Source organism: Phalacrocorax aristotelis, chromosome 17 (assembly GCF_949628215.1).
Source record: "Phalacrocorax aristotelis chromosome 17, bGulAri2.1, whole genome shotgun sequence".
Taxonomy (NCBI): domain Eukaryota; kingdom Metazoa; phylum Chordata; class Aves; order Suliformes; family Phalacrocoracidae; genus Phalacrocorax; species Phalacrocorax aristotelis.
The window spans coordinates 10,739,915-10,760,226 of NC_134292.1; the positions used below are offsets into that span (position 1 = coordinate 10,739,915).

Genomic DNA, 20,312 nt, shown 5'->3' on the forward strand with positions numbered 1-20,312 from the left:
GGGGATTGTTTTGCTTTTCCCTTGCCAAAATTATTAGCATGTAGGACCCTGATATATTAAGTGTGTTCTACTTTTTCAGAAAGTCACTCCTTAGCAAACAGCACATTTTTTTTTATTCAGACTGAGAGCAAAAAGCACGCTCCTGGTGTCAGCAAGGCTTCCCGGGGCGCCCATCTATGGCAGCAACGGCGGCCATTACAGGTTCACTCCTCTTCCCCAAGGGTGAGCCTCAAGCTGCGCAGTTACTGTTTCCCACTTGAGGCGTGTGAGCACAGTAATGCTAATTATTACATCCTTGTTAACTGTGTTTCTGCACCCCACCCCCCCCAGCAAAAAGTCAAGCTCAGCTTCTATTAACGGAAGTTAATGTAATAACTAGTGTAGAGTTAATAACTGCAGATGGGTAGATCGCTTTTATCATTCAGAGGGGAGAAAAAGAGTTCAGAGCAAACAGGCAGAAGGGAAGAGCGCCAGCTGGCTCCCGCCCTTACAGCGCTTGGGTGTCTTTTCCTAATGGCGACAAAGGAACCGCCTATGGAGGCACAGTTAGTCCTTGTTCTTACTAAGGCACCTCTCAGTAAGAGCTGATCATAGCGGGAGGGTGATAAAAAAACAGGTTTGGAACTTTACGCTGCCAGTGCGAGAAGGGCGCTTGTGGCGTTGATCTTGGCTGTTCACATCCACCGGTTCAAGGCCAGATGCCAGGCCCCGTGAGGGGGGCAGCCTAAGGAGCTCCCCCCGCTGCGCAGTCTCTAATTCTTCTCTTTTAACCTGTAATTACATCTGCTGAACAGGTACAAAACGCGAATACGGTTTAACAGACTTGCAGCTCAAGACTACATGAACTGAAGATTACAGGCTTTTGGTATTAAGTGTAAGCCCTTTGTGTCACAAACACTACAGCTCTGCTCAGGAGCAGCATCAGCAGGTAAATCACCAATTTGTTACAACATACATAAACAGTACAGCATCCTCTGTTAAACATCACCCCCCCACCAGTTACAGAGATCTTACTTCCTAGAGAAGCAGGTTTTAGACCTGGATACAATGCAGGCATCAGTACTTTGGCTTTTTAAAATCATTTTTAAGGGAGACAGGTAAAGGCAAACCCAACCACTTTTCAGGGCTTTAAAGCCGCACCAACCTATAGAGCATGCCACGGAACAGCCCCTCAGAGGCTGCGAGCACGCTGTATCCCTAACTAGGGCATGGCCACGCGTGGCAGAACAGAGGTGCAAAGTTCCCCTTCAGCAACGTCACCTGACGACTGCTGCTCGTGAATGGGGGGCTTCTCTAGGGCACGTGAGCCTGATTTTCAGACACACCAGTATCGTATTCTCACTCCTCTTTCAACTTCCATTTCCCTTCCTTGTGCAAGCGAGAGAACCCAGCCGCATGCTGGCAGTCAGGCGACTTCACCACATAAGCTGCGCCCCGAGGGTTTGCAGTCAGGGCTGTTCCACCCTCCCTGCAGTGCTACAGCCCCGTTTGTTAAAAGGAACACTTCTCTTTCCAAATGCTGGCTCATCCCATCTTCACCACACCTGGGTTTATGTACTATTTGAAAAGGGTGGGGTCATAGATTAAGGGCATCCCATCCAGGATAGCACGGATACGTGCTTATTTAAGATCCCTGCTTGTACTCATTGGGAGAGGTTTTCAATTACAAATAATTTCGATCGTCCATATTTACAGACATTACATAGCTTTGTAACACAAGAGAACAAAAGAGGTTCCTCAGCAAACCCACTTTGTTAACACTGCCATAAGCTACAATACACAGGGAATTCAGCATTGCAAACATTCACTGTAGCAAAACCCCCCCCCCCCCCCCCAAACTCTCCCCTCCCGCTCTTCCTATTGATTTTTTCCTATGATGCCCTGCAGTATGTTTATGGGCAACGGGAAGACGATGGTGGAGTTCTTTTCTGCAGCAATGGTGGTCAAGGTCTGCAAATAACGAAGCTGGAGAGCAGCAGGGGACTCCGCAATAACCGTGGATGCCTCTTTCAGGGCCCTGGAAGCATTCATTTCCCCCTCGGCTGCAATCACCTGGGGAAGCAAAATGAAGAAGTTGAGTCTGTTCTGGCACAGGAGCGCACTAGAGACCTGTAGGCTGCTCATCACTTCCAGCGAGCGAGCGACCTCCTCCCTTACCAGGTTCTCGCACCAGTTCCGCCTGTTCCCTCACCCAGATAAGCCGCTCCTGCTGCCCCCAGGGCCCCGCCTGCCCGTTCCCCCCGTCAGGGTGCCGGACCACAAAAGCTGGCACCATGGCATGGAAGTGCCAAGGGGGCATTTGTTTCGTTCTTAGAAAAAAAAACAAAACAAAACAAAACTTATTTTGTGCCTCTTTCAGGCTTCTTTCAGCACTGCCTCTCAAAACCAGAGGGCACTCCCCATACATACCTGAAAATGCTTTTTACTTGAAGCGGTATTTTTTTGTTTCTACTAGGGCTTGACAGGGGAATGGCATGTTTCTTACTGGGGAAGCACCTTTTTATTCCCTCTTTCTTTTTAATTATGAGTTCATTAGAGACAGATTTATGGTCTTGCATTTCTTTACAAGCAGGGCCCTTCCGCACTGGGACAATATACGTATTTTCTGACTATCTGCAAAGGACGGCGGGCTGGAGGATGGCACTGTTAACAGGGGAGCTATCGCTGAGGCAATTCACACGCGTGTCAGCACAGGCAAGTGTGCAGAGTTCTATTGCAAAGGCACAATATTCTTTTGAATGGCAGAATAAGTAATAATAATTCCAAAGTAATTAAGCATCAAAAAAATACGTATAAGTTAATACTTGGAGCACTAACGTAAGCTTAGAGATCTTTTCCTAGGCATGCCAACAGCTTCACATTCAATAATTGCTAGCCCCAATATCTAGTGAAATTCAGTTTAGCATCGATTTCCCAGGAAAATAAACCCCAAATTTTTTAATTAGAACCTAAAGACAGGTTAAAGTTAATGAAACTCCTCAATAATATATGACCGATTTTCGTATCTGCCATATGTGCATAGGAATCGCTGCCATGTGCGGGTGTGAGATGAATGTCATAAGATCAGATGTATTTTTCATGGCATGAGATGAACTCCAGTAAGCCTCCCTTTGCCAGGACAAATTTTTAGTATTTAGAATGCAAATTCCATTCTTCTAGGGGTGGGCAGCTCAACAGACCACTGACACCTACCCGAAACCCTCACCTAGCAGCTTAGTGTACAAAAAAAGGTGTTTTGGACAGCTAGAATTTTTGTTTGTTTGTTTTAAAAATGGACTCTATAGTCGCACCTATGGAGGCCAAAATAAGTTTTCAAGCCAGGACTGACAAACCACCAGAGGAGACAGACTGTGGGGCACACAATGCTAAGGGAGGATGCTCACTTGCCTAGGCCTGGAAAAGGGACAGCTCTAACTGCCTCTGAGGATTTTTACTCCAAACTTTAATATTTAGTATCACCTTCTCCCACCTCAGAAGGGAAGTTGTCATGACCAAAGCAATCACCGGTCCACATAAAACAGCTCTAATACTGAGTTTGGTCACCCTTATTTCTTGTATGAAGTAACAAACGGAAAACAAAGGGCTTGCCTAAAACCAGGACTAGTCAGGAAAAAGATGGAAGTAAGTTTGGCTCCTAATTCACTGCAGGCTCCAGCTAATAACCTCAAGATTGTGATTTACGATTTGTTCTTGGAGTGTGGTAATAAAAAAATTGAGATTCTGCATTTCTGCAGGAAGTCTCACCTGTGTGATCCAAGCTGAAATAGAGCAAACACCCAGAGACAGATCCACAAAACCCTGCCCTGCACCCTGATTTGCTACAACACGATCTGGCTGAGAATCTCCATCCTCTACATCACCACATTAAATTATTCATCAAGGGAAAAAAAGCACCCAAACAATTCCAAAACCACGCATTGATGTCGTTACCTTAGCTCTTGCCTCCCGGGCAGCCTCTGCTTCTGCAGCCATTGCTCTCTGCAGTTGGACGGGTAATTTCACGTCCTTAATCTCCACACGCTCCACCTTAATGCCCCAATCATCTGTCGCCTCATCAAGTGCGGCCTATACAAGGCAGGACAATTAAGTTAAGCCTTCTACCTGGCTGCAAACAAACGTCCCAGTTTGAAGAATGACCAATAAACCAAATGAATTATCTTACAATTCTTGGACTTTAAAGACTTCAATATTTAAGTTCTGATTTGATAGTTATAGAACCATCACTGTTGTAAACTAACAAAAAAACCCCTGGAGCTTTATTAATATAGGGAAGGAATTCTGAGGCATAATTTCCTTCAACAGCAGGGTACTGAGGCGATGATCCAGGGAAGCGCTCCTCTCCTGCATCCCCCATCCCGCTTGCTGGCCCCGCAGGCCCATTATTGCTTTAGTCACGCATTTTTATTATACAGAACAGCATCCCAATAGCTCTTGATAGGGTTTTGCTGAAAGCTTCAAATCACAACTTGGCTTATCACTTACAAGGCAGAATAAATCCTGACCTCTAAGTTACCCACGGGATTGCTGCTTAACTGATTGATGGATTGCTCAGGCAAAGCTGCTCCTACCTGCATGCTGTGCGCAATTTCTTCACGATCAGAGAGAATCTGAGAAAGGTTTTTGGTCCCCAGAACATTCCTCAAAGTAGTCTGGGCTAGAAGGCGGGTGGCTGAGTCAGCATTCGTGATATTTGCTACTGCAAGGGTGGCGTTCTGAACTCTGTAATAAACCACTCCGTCTACATTAACTGTCACAGAGTCCTTGGTCAAGATCTAAAAAGCAACGGGGAAAGCATATAATGCAGCATGTATTTACAGAATATAATGATAATTACCTATTTGTTTAACTAGACAAACTCCTAGTTTTTCTCAGGTAAAGCAACCGACCTGAAAACAAAAGGTCTTTATGCATATGCTACACGTGAACACATCTGTGCAGCGATGTGCAAGCCCTCCAGTACAGCTCTGCAAAGCTAAGACTAAATATGGGATTAGAACACTTCTCATTGAAAAATACATTCCATTAGCTTTGCCATGATGTTATTTCTAACTCACTTCTTCAAATTCACAGAGGGATCTGCAACTCATCCAAGTGGTAGGGAAAAAAAATCAGAGATAATTTACACCGAAATACATACGCTTTTTCACCTGGGAAACTTTAACCTGTTATTCTGAAACTAGCGACGTATCATAACCAGGTAGGCATCTCCCCGCACTATTTCAGCGAGGCTTGTAATAAAAGAGATGTGTAAGAGGCAGATTGACTGCACAGGAATGCAAAAGGCACACGTAACGAAGGGCCGAGGTAACAGAAAAGGCTCCAGGAACATGAGCGCTCCAAGTGATTTTGTTTAGATGCGGAGATGGGGATATGGGGCCGCACAATTCAGAATGGGTTAAGGCACTCTAGTTCAGAGCATAAGCTGGGGACACTTATGAGGGGCTCATTTGATGTTTCTGTACAGAGAAAAAGGGCTAATAATGAGCATCAGTGCAAACACAGGACACGTCAGGTTTTCACTTGTATTTACCTTCAGTCACAAGGCTATTTACTTAGCAAGACATCACTGTGCAGGTGTGTCAGTTTATAAAACAAGGGCAAAAGCAGGTGAGGGAAGAGGGAGTGTTTCAGCCGCACTTTCAAAGAATCATGACCAGCGAGAGTTTCCTGTACTGCAGGTGTGACCGTAGGTGAAGGCAGTTCTGTTACTGCTTGTGCCACACCATAGGAATGGCCAATGCTAGAGACTCCCACACAGCAGCGGCTGCGTGAGTTACTTCGCAGAATTGCAGAAAATTTGTAAAAAAGGAGTTGGTGTTTAACGAAGCTTAGAGAAACAGAGAGATTTTAGAGAAGCCTGGAAGGTTTCACTGGAGCTGCTTACAAAATTGGGTTTTGCCTGTCCCAACGGCCTGATATATTTCAGCTGCATGGGTGTCAGGCGTACTTCAACATTTAATTAGAAATGTCTCTGTCATCATCTAGCAGCTCATTGTCCTTCTTGGAGGAACTTCTGGTTGAAATGCCACCTTGTGCTACTAAACAACCATGTGGTGATTTCTAGACAAGTTGCTGAGGAAAGCCAATTTGTGAACATCCTCAGAGCTAGATTCAAGTGATTTACTGAATTCAACACTTCTATGTTAAGTAAAAGATGTACTTGCAAAGATAAAGGCAGATACTCTCAAAGGTTTAGAAAAGGGTACACCGGAAAGAAGCATTAATATTAATGATCTTTTGAAATTAAGTTAAAGAGAGATTGAAATATGCCGTACGACCATGAGAACAGGTGTCCTAATTCCATGTTAGACAACTACTATTATGTTATTTGACAAGAGAGGGACATGTGAGCTACTCAACCTTCAAGACTTACCTGCTCTGTCCTTCCCAAAACTACCTATTTTAGCAGGCTTTCCATAGTAGCATAAGACAAAGAATGAGCAGCACGCACAGAAATCACACTGGACGAATAAAAATATATTTCTGCTTTTACCTACGGAACACAAATCACCCTAAATCCATAAGCATAATCTAATCAAGCCCAAAGGAAAGCTGCAGAACTGATGGCTTCACTAATGGCACATCAGCAGCTGCAAGCTGCCAGTGATTAGGTTTCTACCAATTACCCTTTAGAGCATACCATGGCATTTGCCATTTGTCTAAATCTACAACTAATGATGAGCAATAGACTGACTGGCAAATATGACAGGAAACAGATGCACCAGACAGGTTGCGTCAGGCATCTCTGTCTTGCAGAATACACGAGATACTTGAGGGACACAGTTATAATCATCGATATACGGTTCTTCACTAACTTATTTTTAGAGGGCGGGTTGTTTTTGAGTCTTTTGTTATCCATTGAGTTGGCATCACCGAGTTCAGCTAGCTTAGTGCTGTGGAGAGACCCTGCTGAAAAATTAAGATGTCCAAGGAAAAACAGGCTAGAAATATTAAGTAATTTCTTTGTTCTTTAGGACCTTCGAACTGAAAGACATCAGGTGATGTTAGGTGCGGTACACCTTCGTGATGTTCCTGTGCATAGCAGGCCACAGAAGCAACATGTACACAAAACCCGCATAAGGGAGCAGACCACTACCCTGAGTTGATCTTAACAGCATTTGATGTATCTAATAATTTCAATCCCGTTATTTTAGCTGGTTCATACACGTAGATAAGTTGGCATAGGAAAGATTGCTGCTGCTCCTGGAAATCTTCCAGATTTCACAGAAACCATTAGAGAATGTTGCATGAAGTCCAGCAGCCTTCATTCCAAGCCCCTCCCATTCCAGCTCTTAAACAGTATTAAGCATTCTCGTTTGGTCCTTAGAGGACAGCATAATTTGTTTCCTTTCAGCAACCTCTTACTGAATGACATTGCTAAAGGATATATGTATTTTTCACAATACATTGATCCTGCACAAGGAATCTACATTAAAACTACATCCTCCCCAATACTGAGAGGAGAAAGGGAAAAAGAAAGTGCAGACTTCTGCAAACACTGTAGCAGATACAAAGGCAAGTGCAAACTCACCTCCTGGGGAGGAATATCAAAAGAGATGGTCCTCATATCAACTTTGATGAAGCTGTCTGTGCAGGGCAGGACAAAAAACAAGCCTGGGCAAGAAAAATCCATTCAAGACGATGTGAAAATGGGTTATTGAAACAGATTAAACTTGCTGCTGAAATAAGCTTAAATCCAACCACCGTAGCTGTGTAGCCGTCTGTAACGAGCTCAGCAGCACGTTCCTTAGTGGCTTTCAAACCAGGGTAAGATTTTCAAAAGTGTCTGCTGAGAAACTTCAATTTATTCAGGTCTAACTTATTTGGAGATCTTTAATATTTGGAAAAACCACCCAGAACTGTGTAACAGCTACTTCTGAAAGTTTGTCCCATGTAGTTACTTGTAGTTAATTGTGGCAGAAACTGTCAGCCTCCTTTTGTTCCAGCAGATCACTGGAATTCTTCAACGTTACAGCAACATGGAAGTACTGTGGACTCTGGATGAAATGGAGGGAGACGCTATTGCCCCTTTCTGTCACTTTGAGCAGCAGGAGCAGCAGCTGAAAACAACAGTCTTTCCGTTCTCATCAGAATTTCTAATACACACAGGAAACTTTTCAAAACTATCAATTTAATTGCTTCTGTTTCTTTTGAAGAACGTTGAGGCTTTCAGACCATGTGGGTTTTAACTGACATACTCAAATTCTTTTGAAATGGCATATTTGATGCCATTATTCCTCCCTTTACATTCTGTGCTTTTGATTCTATCTGAAGGCCACCCATTAACTAAAGAGATCTGGGTACTGCTCACAGATAATTGGATTACTGTCTTCTCCATGAAGTAACACACCCTCTTACTGGAAATTACAAAATTCTTGAGGAATCCATTCGCTGGTCTAATGCAATGTCTCTAGGCAGCTATTATTGTGCCGATGACTTAATTAGAACAAACATTAAGAATGCTCTCCAGGACATACCTGGTCCCTTCGCTCCCCCTTTTAGGATGCGTCCAAGTCTGAATATGATGGCGCGCTCGTATTCCTTTATAATCTGTAAGAAACAGTTGGATGTCACGCAAGGGCTTCCAGAAGCCATGCGATGGATTCCGAACTATGCATACGCTAGTTAAGACAGTCTTAAGCCTCGGGTGTAACAGATGTTACATTTCATATCTATACTGGCTGCTTTTGAGAATTTTAGCTTCACCTTTATTGTCAAAAAGCGAACAACAAAAGGAACAATCAGGACAATATTCCACAAGAAATATTCTTCAGGCTGTGGCACTATATACCAGCAGCAGAAGCAAGAGCATGTCCTCTGGGCAGGACCAAGCAGTAGAAGCAGCTGTCAGGAATATCCTGGCAGCAGCAGAACAGTGTGCAGTACAGGTGACCCAGCAGAGATTTTTCTAGCTCTAGCTCTGCCACGGTATATTAGACAAAACAAAGCAGGGGTTATTTTCTCCGGTCCAGAAACTGGAAACATAAAGCTCAAAGTGATCACAGATGACACGTTCTCTAAGAATCTGTCACACACAGCCACATGTATGTACCCACTTATATATTTACATTTACATACTTCATATTTACACACATACATATACAGGGAGAGATCACCTTAAAGAAAAATTAAAATATCAGTCCTCCAAGAGTAATTAGGCGTTCTTGCAATTATTCTGATCTTCCAAACTAGCTTATATACTACTGACAACTTGGTAGACGTAGTAAAGATGTCAACGCAAAACTCATTTTGACTAAATCCTGTAATCGCACTTTTCTTTTTGGTTTGAAGATTAACGCACTGAAGCGTCGGGGTCTGCTACATACTGTCTGTTACAGTTCACGAAAGAATTAATTTAGATTAAGTTAGATTAATTTGTGTTTAACACAAACAAAATAGAGAACATTAACAACCACTAGGAAGCATCTGCATTGCTTAAAGTTTTAATCCAATTTAGCAGCGAACAATTTTACCTTTATGCACATCCAGATTGATACAGGAAATGTAATAACAGTGAAAAAAAGCGAAGTGATCACCAGGATCCATCCACAGACACCAAGGCCAGTATCAGAGTCATCTGCAAGACAAGAGCAGAATTTTTCAGATTTTTAAAACCAAGAGTGCCTGTTAAAGAAAGCGCCTACAACTGGATATTTATGTTGATAGAGATAAGCCACTCTTAGCACTACTCCTCCAGCCAGATTGATCAGGTTTAGATCAGAAGTCAAATTAAAAGCCAAATTCTGCTTTCATTTTCACTAGTCTCTAGAAGTTGCACAAGATAGCCGAGGGCAGAATGTGGTCTGAGTAACATTATGCAGAATTAAGCACGCTAACATTTCAGCACAGACTCTCAGATGCCTCCCTCTTGCCAGTTTTCTCTAGCAGAACGACCAAAATGCAGCAGTAGAAATCCTGTTCTGTTATTGTCTGAGGAAGTCAGAGCAACACTTGCTTAATAAGTGAAATGCAAACACTCCACGACCTATCACCTCTAGTGACAGGGCATTTAGAACTTATGTTCCAGCTGTCGTAGGTGCAGATCTAAGAAAACCACCATTCTCCAAACTGCTGCGTCTAGGAAGTAGGATAAGGTGCAGTCCAAGATTAGCTGGGTGTGAAATAAAGTCTTTATAAAGGCTACTTACCCTTAGAAAACAAACATGACAGTTCTCTGTCATGAAACGATACCAACTGGATGTATTTCCAGAACCAGCAAATAGCAAGAACTAATGGTTTCAAATACTGCACAGCTAAAAAAAGCAATGCACCATGACAAAATGCAGACATGCTGGGAAGCATTCATCAAGCTACAGGAAGTTTCTTGTCCTGCCAGCTAAGATTCCTAACAGGGTGCCAGGAGCCCATTGCCAAGGGGGGATATCCCTGGGTGAAACCTAGCACTCACAACCACCGCATTCCTACTGGGGGGATACTGAAATTCATCTTCCTTACTCCATCCTTTAAAAAGCTAAAAGTACAAAATGCCAAGAAGCACCCACCAAGCTTGGGAAAACACAATTCTTACGCTGAGATGAAGAACATTGCTTCAGGAGCTCACTTCCCCATCTTGCTGAACTGTAAATACTCCCCTTACAGTCCTGCAAATAAGCAAACGTTATCCTAACCTGAGCAATGCCAGTAATGCTTAAAGGACTGGAGTTCTGTTATCTAATGGACTGCATACAGCAGCTTGCTTAGAAAAAGATTGCATTAGAGAGTCTAGAAGTTCTAATTTAGTTCTACCTGGAATTATAAAATGGATTGTTTTCTGTAGTCACCAAACACAACTACAGTTCAATTTGCACAACAAAACTGGCTGGTTATAAGAAATAAGCCTCTGAGTCTCCACCCTAACATTTATTTTAAGTAGAACCCATTTTGTTATAAAGCAAAATCTTGATTTTGAAAAACATCCATTGATTTTAACAACTCCAGATATACAAGTAAGCATTTTATTGTGCCCACGACTGAACTGAGCATTCGTGGTGTATGCCTTGGATGAAGAGGGAAGTGAGGTAGATCAGTCATTAGATATTGCTAACCCTGAAAGTGAGTAATAGCAAATAATAGTATATGCTTTGCAAATTTAGATCCACAATATTTGACTACAGTCATAGAAGTCAGCAAAATGACTGGGAACCGATGCTGAAGCTTCTCGTCCTCTTTTTCACCAATCGCAGGTCTTAGAGCTAGTCCTAGCCTTTCGAGTACGATGGAATATGGAGGTGGTGGAACATAATAAGATTTTGTCTCACATAGTACCTTGGACTTTGTAAAGTTATTCAAAGCCTCTGAAGCCAGTTGGCTATCTTATCTGTAACTCGTATCCCCGTCACATGCCAGTATAATAACCCCCAAGGATGCATCACATCACGTGTCATTTTAAAGTTCCTCTATGGAAAGTTACCCAAAGCTATTCCCCCCAAAGTGTATTATTACGTAGTGGAAACACCAGATTAAAGAAGTAATTTCCAGGCGTCCTGTGAAAGTCAAGGAAATGCATTACCTACACATTCTGGTATCAAGCAGCTGTCAGCATTAGGCAACATCTGTAAACTCATTAGTGAAGGGCACATTACCTCTCTTTTAGGAACAAGGTATTAGTCAGCCTAAAACTATAAAAACTCCCCCTCTCTCTTTTACTTAATAACTTTTATAAACCTAAAGGAGCTGAGGATCCTGCTTCAGTTCTGCTCTACAGTGTAACATCAGTCCTTCACCACCAACCACCCACCTGCTCTTACCAGAACTACAGCGTGGACAAAAAAATTATTTGCTTCCCTGTTGAACCTGAATGTAGAAGTCACAGCTTAAATAATGTAAAATTTCAATATTTGAGTAAGCGCCCACTTGTATTTCACAATGATTCATAGAATCATAGAATGTCCTGAGTTGGAAGGGACCCACAAGGATCATCAGGTCCAACTCCTGTCTCTGCACAGGAGAACTCCAAAGTTACACTGTAATTTACACCACGATTATCCCATCATGTGGTATATTTCACAATACAAAAAGCAGGAGAAATGCTGTTTCGTGAAAAACGGAGATACAAGAACGTGACTGGCATCTGTGTAACGAGGTTTCTTATTGCTATTTTTGAACATCTCCTTTGTGGGACTTAGATAACTTCATCAATGGGCCATTCTTGCCAGATTTCTCAGGCTCATTGACACTGGATGCTAAATAGCAGCTAGTTTGACAGCACTGAAACGCGACTGGCAGAGATGGTGCAGGTGTAACACAGCCTCAGACACACCTCTCACAGGTGAGGCATATCCCTGCCCAACCAATGTTCTGAAACCCACCTCAATTTTACACCACACTAAGCACTGGCTGCAGCAGGCCGCCTCCCAGCCCTCTATCACCCATTGCATACGGGAACATTTTAACACAGACAAAACATGCCTTTGGTTTTGGCAGGTGGTGCCAAAGAACAGCTCAGAGAAATACTCTTTTCACTAAGCCCCCACAGAACAACCACAGAACTACTGAAAACAGACTTTCAGCAGCGTATTTTGTGATCCGGAGGAGAAGCAAGAATAAAAAGTTTGTCTTTTATTTCTTAGCTGCATCTGCAGTGTTCAAGAATAGCTAAAGAGAACCAGAGTAAGAAATAGGCAAAAACAGTTTCGTAGTGAGAGTTCTGCCTGGGAACTCTAGAGAACTGGGTTTTGCTTCTCCCTAGGCCTGACTCCTCACGTGACATTTCTGATACTGTTATATAATCCAACTCAAAAAAGGAGAAATATAATTTACTCTTCCCAAAGAAAAAAAACAAAACAAAACAAATAAAAAAGCCAACAAAACCAAAACCTTGCTCACAAAGCAGATGCATGATGATTAACAATAATTGCTGGGGATATATATTTAAATGTTAATATACTGTGATGTATCCACCTGCTGAAAAAGCAATGAGAAAAACAATGTAATGGCTTCAAAAAACAGACACCGCCAAAAACTCAGAGGATGTTAAAACCACACAGAGAACACTGCATTTTCTCCACTGCTGTTGCTGCTGGGAGCTGTCCCTCCCTTTAAAGGCGCTGTGACTTGCAGGCCTAGAAAACACAATCATGAAAGAGAAAGACAAACTGATGATCATATTGCAGCTGTTACTATTAGTTATAGGACTGTTATTAATCATAGGAATAATTTATATTAATAAATAATATTCTTTAATGATGAAAACATCGACTCAGTTTCAACTATTCTCTGTTGGCCGTGAAACGGTGCTCAAAGTCCCGCTTACGCCAGAACATGCCCAACTCCACCATCTCTAACCGTTCCACTGGAATTTTCCTGTGGGCTATAAACCAGACAAGCCCACAACTTAAATTTATAGCAGGCTGTTGGCGTGCAAACCACGGCAACCTATCAAATTCGCAAAAATTCTTGAGCAACTGTGCCACTCGAAGGCTTCTGCACTGTAGCACAGTTGCTTCTTTAGCACTCCTGCTTAACTCTTCATGTGACCTTTATTATTTTAAAATATATATATTTTTAAAAGCAAAATCCATTCATATTTCCTAGTTTACTTCCTTTCCTTGTAGGAAGACAAGGTTTGTTTCTTTCCAAGATGGACCTCCACCCATCTTTTCCCTCCATCACCTCAACCATCCTCTACGGCACTGACTGCTGGACGCACACGCAGCGGTGTCAGATACATCACGACTTTGGATCTCTTCACGTGAACAGGCAAAGAGAATCCCTTCGTGTCTGGAGATCCAGCATTCACATAATTTTCTAACAACTAAACTAAAGAATGGGGAACACACCCCCTGGAACTCATTCAATTAATTAAAAGTCAAGCAATTCATAACTATCATCTTTCCTCTTAGAAACAGCATTGAGTTTAGGATTTTTTGAGCAGACAGATATATGCATCTAGCTGTTGGAATAATATGCTAAAGGCAGTATATGTGGAACAAAATTAATTTTTTTTCCATAACGGTAAGAGATTTTAAATTTGCAAAGAATTTATCAATTTCAGTCCAAAAAAGTACATTTGAAGTAGCCGTAAAAAATAGCTGTAAAAAATAGAGCCTGAAAAGAAAAGTTACTTGAAAATAAGAAGTAGTATTATTCTAATATTTTATTAAATACCAGTATTTAATAACCTCTCTTTGCAACTCCAGCTATCGTGAACAGCTATGATTTAAAAGGAACTATTGACATAGAAGAGTTCAAAGGCTTAATTATAAGTCAGCTGTGAAGCAGCTCTCCATGCTGCAGATGCTGATGCGGCACCATAGCAGAAAGTTTGGTTTTTTAACTTGCAGTAACTCTAGCTACTTGACTTTGGTTCTGTCTTGCTTGATTTTCTCAAGTGCTGAACACTCTGTTGTATACCCCTACAGCTTCAGTTCAAACAGTTGCATTATTCTTGCTCTTTCATTATCAAGATAGTAAAAACTTACACCTGGAATTTAGTCAGAGGAATCTTATTGATGGACGGTCTGCAATAGATTAGGTACCTCTTTAAAAAATAAACCACAAGAAGAAAGAGTATTTAAAAAAAATTTAATTGCCTTTACAACCTTCGATCCCTTTAAGGCTGTCTGGAACAGTTACCGTTACTTTAGCAAGAAATTATCATTTGGATCATCAAACAGTATTAACAATTTATACTAAACACTTAGTGCTGGAGGCTGAGATGGAAGGAGGAGGTTCTCATTACTGTTTGAGGTGTGGCATACAGTTCACTTGTGTTTTTTCTCCTGCAGAGACCTCGCAGTCTGAACAAGCACATCACTGTCAACAGCAAAAATGTGCAAGGCTCCTCTGTACCGCGAGAGGAAGGGACCTTCCCCCACAGCCGTGCAAGCAACCCACCAGATTTAAAACAAAATGCCTATAGGAGATCAACCGCACTGAATGCAAGGCAAGCAAAACTAGATAGAGATCTCCACTTTCACGCTACTCAGTCAAATCAAGATCTGAGAATGACTGAAGAGTGTTATTCTACGACAGTTATTCAACTGTTTGATAATTAGCAAACAACCAGGAATAAGAAGGAATGCTACTTTCAGTGAGAACTAAATGTCTTTTCAGATGCTTCTCGAAGCATTCCACACAGGAAACAACCAAAATTATTGCATCTAATAACCGAAATTCCATTTACTCCATAGATACTTTACTATGACAAAAATAACTGGTAGCCAGCTTTAGCCTCCAAAACACCACATCGCGCGTGAAGAAGAAACAGCCTCAGGAGCACGTACATTGAAAGGCTCGCCAAGTCCCAGCCAGGGTTAGCATCAGAGTGACCGCTGTTCGGTATTAAGAACTAACATACTCACGGGATGAAATGTAGATCCTCTCCGAGGCTACAAGAACTGGCATGTGCGATTGGGCATGGGGCCCAAATAGATCTACATTTATTTATACAACTCCGGTTACCTAGCCAAAGTCTTTGTATATAAAGCAATCTTACAAATCCATTTCCTTCTGAGGCTGCAAGTAACAAAACCATAAAACAAATCATGACTTTTCTGTAGTCTATTTTAACAACGCAGGGAGCAGGTCAGCTTCCAGGAACTGAAACTGTTAGTTGTGTTATTTTAGCACATCATCTCCAAAGCTGCCTGACCCGGGTTACGTTCACACCTAACTAAGGCCAGAAGCCACCAGAATAACGATACCAAGAGGTAAAAATTAATTATAGCTTCACTGGTGCACTTGAGGAAATATAATTGACTTTTATCACTTCCTCCAGTCACACCTACCTAATATTTTGCTCAAGTGAAAGGCACTACTGGTATAAACAACCAGTCCTCAAACTCTTTTTGTTCTCATTTACTGGTGCAGCGCCTCAGGGATTACATCTGTTGAATCTGCTCTTAATTATTTGTTTAGCTTTCCCCTTAGTGTCCCGAGTTACCGCACATGAAAACAAAACACATACACACAAAACTCCCCAAGTTACGCAATCGGGGCCAGATGTCGGTGCTCCTCTGCCTCCCCACGCGCTGTTCGTGAGGAGAAGCGAGGCGGGAGCCGCGGCGGGGCCCGGGGGGCTGCGGGGCGGGGGGGGGGGGTGAGCAGAGCGGGAGGCTGCCCGGGAGGCAGGCGGCACCGCTCCTCTCTCCTTCCGCGGGGTTAAGTTTGGTGAAAGACCTGCAAACTTTCCTCAGCGACTAAATAAAATAATAATTAAAAGCGAAAGAGAAGATCAGGAAGCAACAGGAAGGCGCCTCGGGCCCGCCGCCGGCGGGGAGCGACAGGCTGAGAGGCCATATCCCCGCTGCCACGTGAGGACAGCCCCCTCCCCGCTGCCCCCCAGCCTGGTTACCGTGCATCCGCCGCCCCTTAGGCGGGACCCCCGCTTCGTGGTCTGCCATGGCCGCCGCCTCCTCAGAGCTGTCTGTCTCTCTCCTCAGCACTACCGGCAGCCGCCCCGCGTTCCCGCCACCCCACGGCCCGCCACGCCCCGCCCCGCGGGGCGGCCACTGCGAGGGTGGGGCCGCGGCGTTGCGCGCACCGTGCTCCCCCCACCCCCCCGCACTCCTCCCGCCGCCACCTGAGGGGGTGCGGAGGGGGCGGCCGCGGCGGCGGTCACGGGTGGGGAGGGACGGGCAGCAGCGGGAAGAGGGCGGTGGGAAGCAGGCAGGGAAGGGGAGTCGGGGAAGGCGGACGCGTTGGGCCGGCGGCGCGGGGCCCCGAGGAGCGGGAAGAGGGGAGCGGAGAGAGGAGGGCGAGGGAATGAGGGGCCAGCGGGGCCCCGGCCAGCCCTGCGTGGGGAGCGGCGAGGGGAGGTCGGGCTCGGCCCGGCCTCACGCGAGGTTTAATGCACGGATGGAAGCTGATGGTTTTTAATGGATGAGGTATGATCTTGCGTAAGAAAATGAATAAAAGCAGCTTTCAAACTGATAAGATTCACCTTTTAACCACTCAATTTGAGGAGTAGTATGCTAACACACGCAGCATTTCTTCCATGATTGTGCTGAACTATGTGTCCAAAATGGGAAGGGAATTAATCCTGAAGAAAAAAACCCAGCTTTTAAAAAATTCACCTCACATTTCAGGTATTACTGCATTTCTTCTTGACCTGTTGCAGGACACCTGTGGAGAGCTTGGAGCTTTCATCCCTTTTTGAAGATGCCAAAGTTGTGGTCTCTGCTCCTTTTCTACAAGGTTCATCCCACAGAAACAAGGTGTGTGTAGAAACACATCATTAAACGTACAGTCATTACATACCAGGTGTCATAAAGTTTTTCATATTGGAAAAAAAGTTCCAAGGTTGAAATCTATATTATGCTCAATTAGGAGGGCTACAGATGATTAGTGTCTGTTCTTTAACCTTTATTCATGTATGGACAGGGAGGGGCATGTGCAAACTCGTATTTCATATTGCGTTGCTGTACTGATAGTGTGTAATTGCTAGCTTCTTTGTAAAATGCATTGCGACTTATGAACCAAAAAATGGTATTAGACTACCAGAATATGCAGACGTGTATTTTAAGTGTTGATGTTATTCTGTGGTTAGACTCCCCCTTGGAGGTAGCTTGACTTTTGCTTTCCATTACGTGCCAGAGAAGCAAAGCTTTTGATTGGGCAGCGTGCTTGACTGAGAAGAATGTGTGCATGAGTGGAGCGCTGAGGGCCGAAAGGTAGTCCTGTTTCTTGAAGCCTGCAAGCGATATGGACACGTCAGTGAAAGACCAATGCTTTTTCCCAGTGAGAGTAAGATACCTAACGAACAGTGTTTCTGTTGCTGGCATGAATTCTGACTACCACACTTTGGGTAGTGGATTTCAGACTGATCCGGGTTAGCAGTATATGAGACTAAAGACTAAATCTGCCTCAAGATCCCTGAGTGCTTATGACCTTTTAAAATTCCTTACTGCCCTTTATCTTTACTTACATGCTTGTGGACAGTCGCTATTAATGCATTTCTGAGTGCCGACCCATGCTGTTCTGCTATTATTAATTCCTCAGTATTCTTGTTTCGTTCTATTGTCTACAATTTTGCATGCATTTACCTATATTCTTGCAAAATTAATCTCAACAACTTTGTAGGCTGTCTTTCCTTATCCGTTGAGTAGGTACAGTAGATAAACCGCTATGGATGAAAGCGGTTCCACCAGCAGCAGCTTTACTGACCTGCTAAAATGTCTAACCGTGAGTGGTGCAATTGCAAGCTAATATTTAAGGTAATTTGACAGAGATGATTCTTTGAAATTCATCATGTCTCTTCCCATTTCCCTACAATCCGAACCATCCATTAAAGAGATGGAAGAAAATGCTAGAATGTCCAAAACTGCTCTGTATATGTAACATGTAGGGCTTTTCTTTGAAATTCATAAAAGGAAGAGAAAACCTCTGAGCTGTCCAAATGAGAACCGATAAAGAATCGTTCTTATGTAGGCTCAAGTTGTCACCTCCATACAGCTCTCAAATGCCATGAAGCAGCCTGCAGCGCAATGTGAGCTGGTGTCTCATTCTGTGAAAATAGTTCTGTTCTCATCCAAAGAGACCAGATGAAGGACAACAATATCACCCAGTTCTTTGCCTTGTTACTTAGAAAATGAATTACTAAGTGCCTGGTGGGATATAGTCTTTTCATTGTTAGTATCTAACGAAACATTCACAGTATTTCTTTTATATAAACAACTGAAAAGTCATCAGCTCAAGAATTTTGCTATCGGTCTGGACTTTTTGGATCCTGTTCCTCATATTGTAGAGGTCCTTCCTGTGTCATATAAAAATGTGGATAAGATTTGTCATTTAAAAAAAATCTCATAAAATAGTATGCAGGACGGCATGTATGTTAACAGCAGAGCTGAGCCACGTTTTCTTGTCTTCCTTTTTAAAACAAAAGCAGTGCATTTAGACTAAGCATCTAAGAAATAGGAGAAGAAGAGTCTATCACCCAGTTACCGTAAATGTAACAAGAATATGTATATTTTCTCATCCTTTTTTATAGAGTTAGAACTGTGCCTAAAACTTCTTGCTTTGGGGAAGTCAGAAAGGCTGATGGAAGAGGTCCAAGGATGGAGACGATTATGTATGAAAGCAGCATCACATTTAACTGTCCAGGGGAGCACCTTCTGGGGGTAACAGCATAGGAAGTAATGGGTTGCTTAATCTTGGTGAAGCAGGGGATGCTGTGACGCAGCCAGGTGGCTGGTCAGAGCACACGTTTGCGCAGTTTTGATCAGAACACATTTACAGTGGAATGGAACATAACGCAGTAGAATACGTGGTATTGAAGCTCATAATATTGTAAGGAGGTTGAGAATGTATGTACTTTTATCTTGCCTTTTTGCTGACCTTGGGGTCTTCTGGCAAATAGGCTGCTTAGAGTGTCTCAGCATTGATTAATGGGAGGAACAGGTTCTGGGAAAACAGTAGATAAGCTATGATGAGCCCTTGTCACCTATAGCAAATTTGGCACTGGAAAAATCTAAGCTCGTGCCAATAAGAAGATAAGTGCTATTAAAATTAATATGAATTGAGCATTAAAAAATGTACCACATTGGTTTACCTTATTCCAGCAAAGAAGGGGAAGCACCTGTTCCTTTGCCCTGTTGTTAAAATAAAAAATACACAGTTAAGACCTTTTTACTTCATGACACTGGCAGCCTTACTTCATCTGAAGCTGTAATTGCTCAGCAACACGTGTACTTATGTACAAATTTACGTCGGCATTTTGCTCAAGGGAGGGAAAGCCTTCTATCTCACTTCAGGTGGGCCCTAATTCCATTTGTTTTACTGACTTTGGGTGTTTGCCAGTAAAGTTGGAAAAACCCCAGGGTGGTGCTGAGCACTTCCCTTTTTATGGCTGGACTCAATGATCTTAAAGGTCTTTTCCAATCTAAATGATTCTGTGATTCTTCTGTGGGTTATTGCTGACATCTACTGTTTCCTGTTGTGCTCTTCGCACAGGTAATTCTAGAAAGTTAACCAGTGTGATAAGTCCACTCTCCTTTCCTTTCAACTGAGTGAATTGAGTGATGTTATCATGTTATTTAATACAGTATTAGTTTTTCCTTAAATACTGAAGTTAAGCATTGGGATTAATAGCAGGTAGCTGTAGTAACTCAGAAGTAACCACACACCAGTGAGATGCCTCAAGGGATCTGAGTTAGAGTTAAATCAGGTGCATTCTGCAGACTGTGAAGGCTCCCAAAATACTAAAAGACCAAGTATGAAAAGAGAAGGATGAAAATGCAACCTTTACTAAATAACATTATCTGAGTGTCTTCTCATTCTATTTTTGGTTCAATAAATAAAGGCATTAAAGACACTGATTTTTTGTCTGGCTAGAAGAGAACAGTGGACTTGGAAATTGTTTTATTAGTTTCTAG

The 20,312-nt window shown here is 42.9% G+C and overlaps 1 protein-coding gene across 1 annotated transcript; it reads right to left on the reverse strand.

The window, feature by feature from the left end:
- Positions 1 to 96: 96 nt before the first annotated feature.
- On the reverse strand, positions 97 to 16,436 carry STOM (stomatin). Its single transcript, XM_075112220.1, has 7 exons — positions 16,295 to 16,436; positions 9,474 to 9,577; positions 8,478 to 8,550; positions 7,532 to 7,614; positions 4,569 to 4,772; positions 3,931 to 4,065; positions 97 to 2,052 (listed from the first exon to the last, which is right to left on the reverse strand). The coding sequence occupies exons 1-7, from the start codon at positions 16,341 to 16,343 to the stop codon at positions 1,858 to 1,860; spliced, it is 843 nt and encodes a 280-aa protein (XP_074968321.1). The 5' UTR covers positions 16,344 to 16,436; the 3' UTR covers positions 97 to 1,857.
- Positions 16,437 to 20,312: the final 3,876 nt, after the last annotated feature.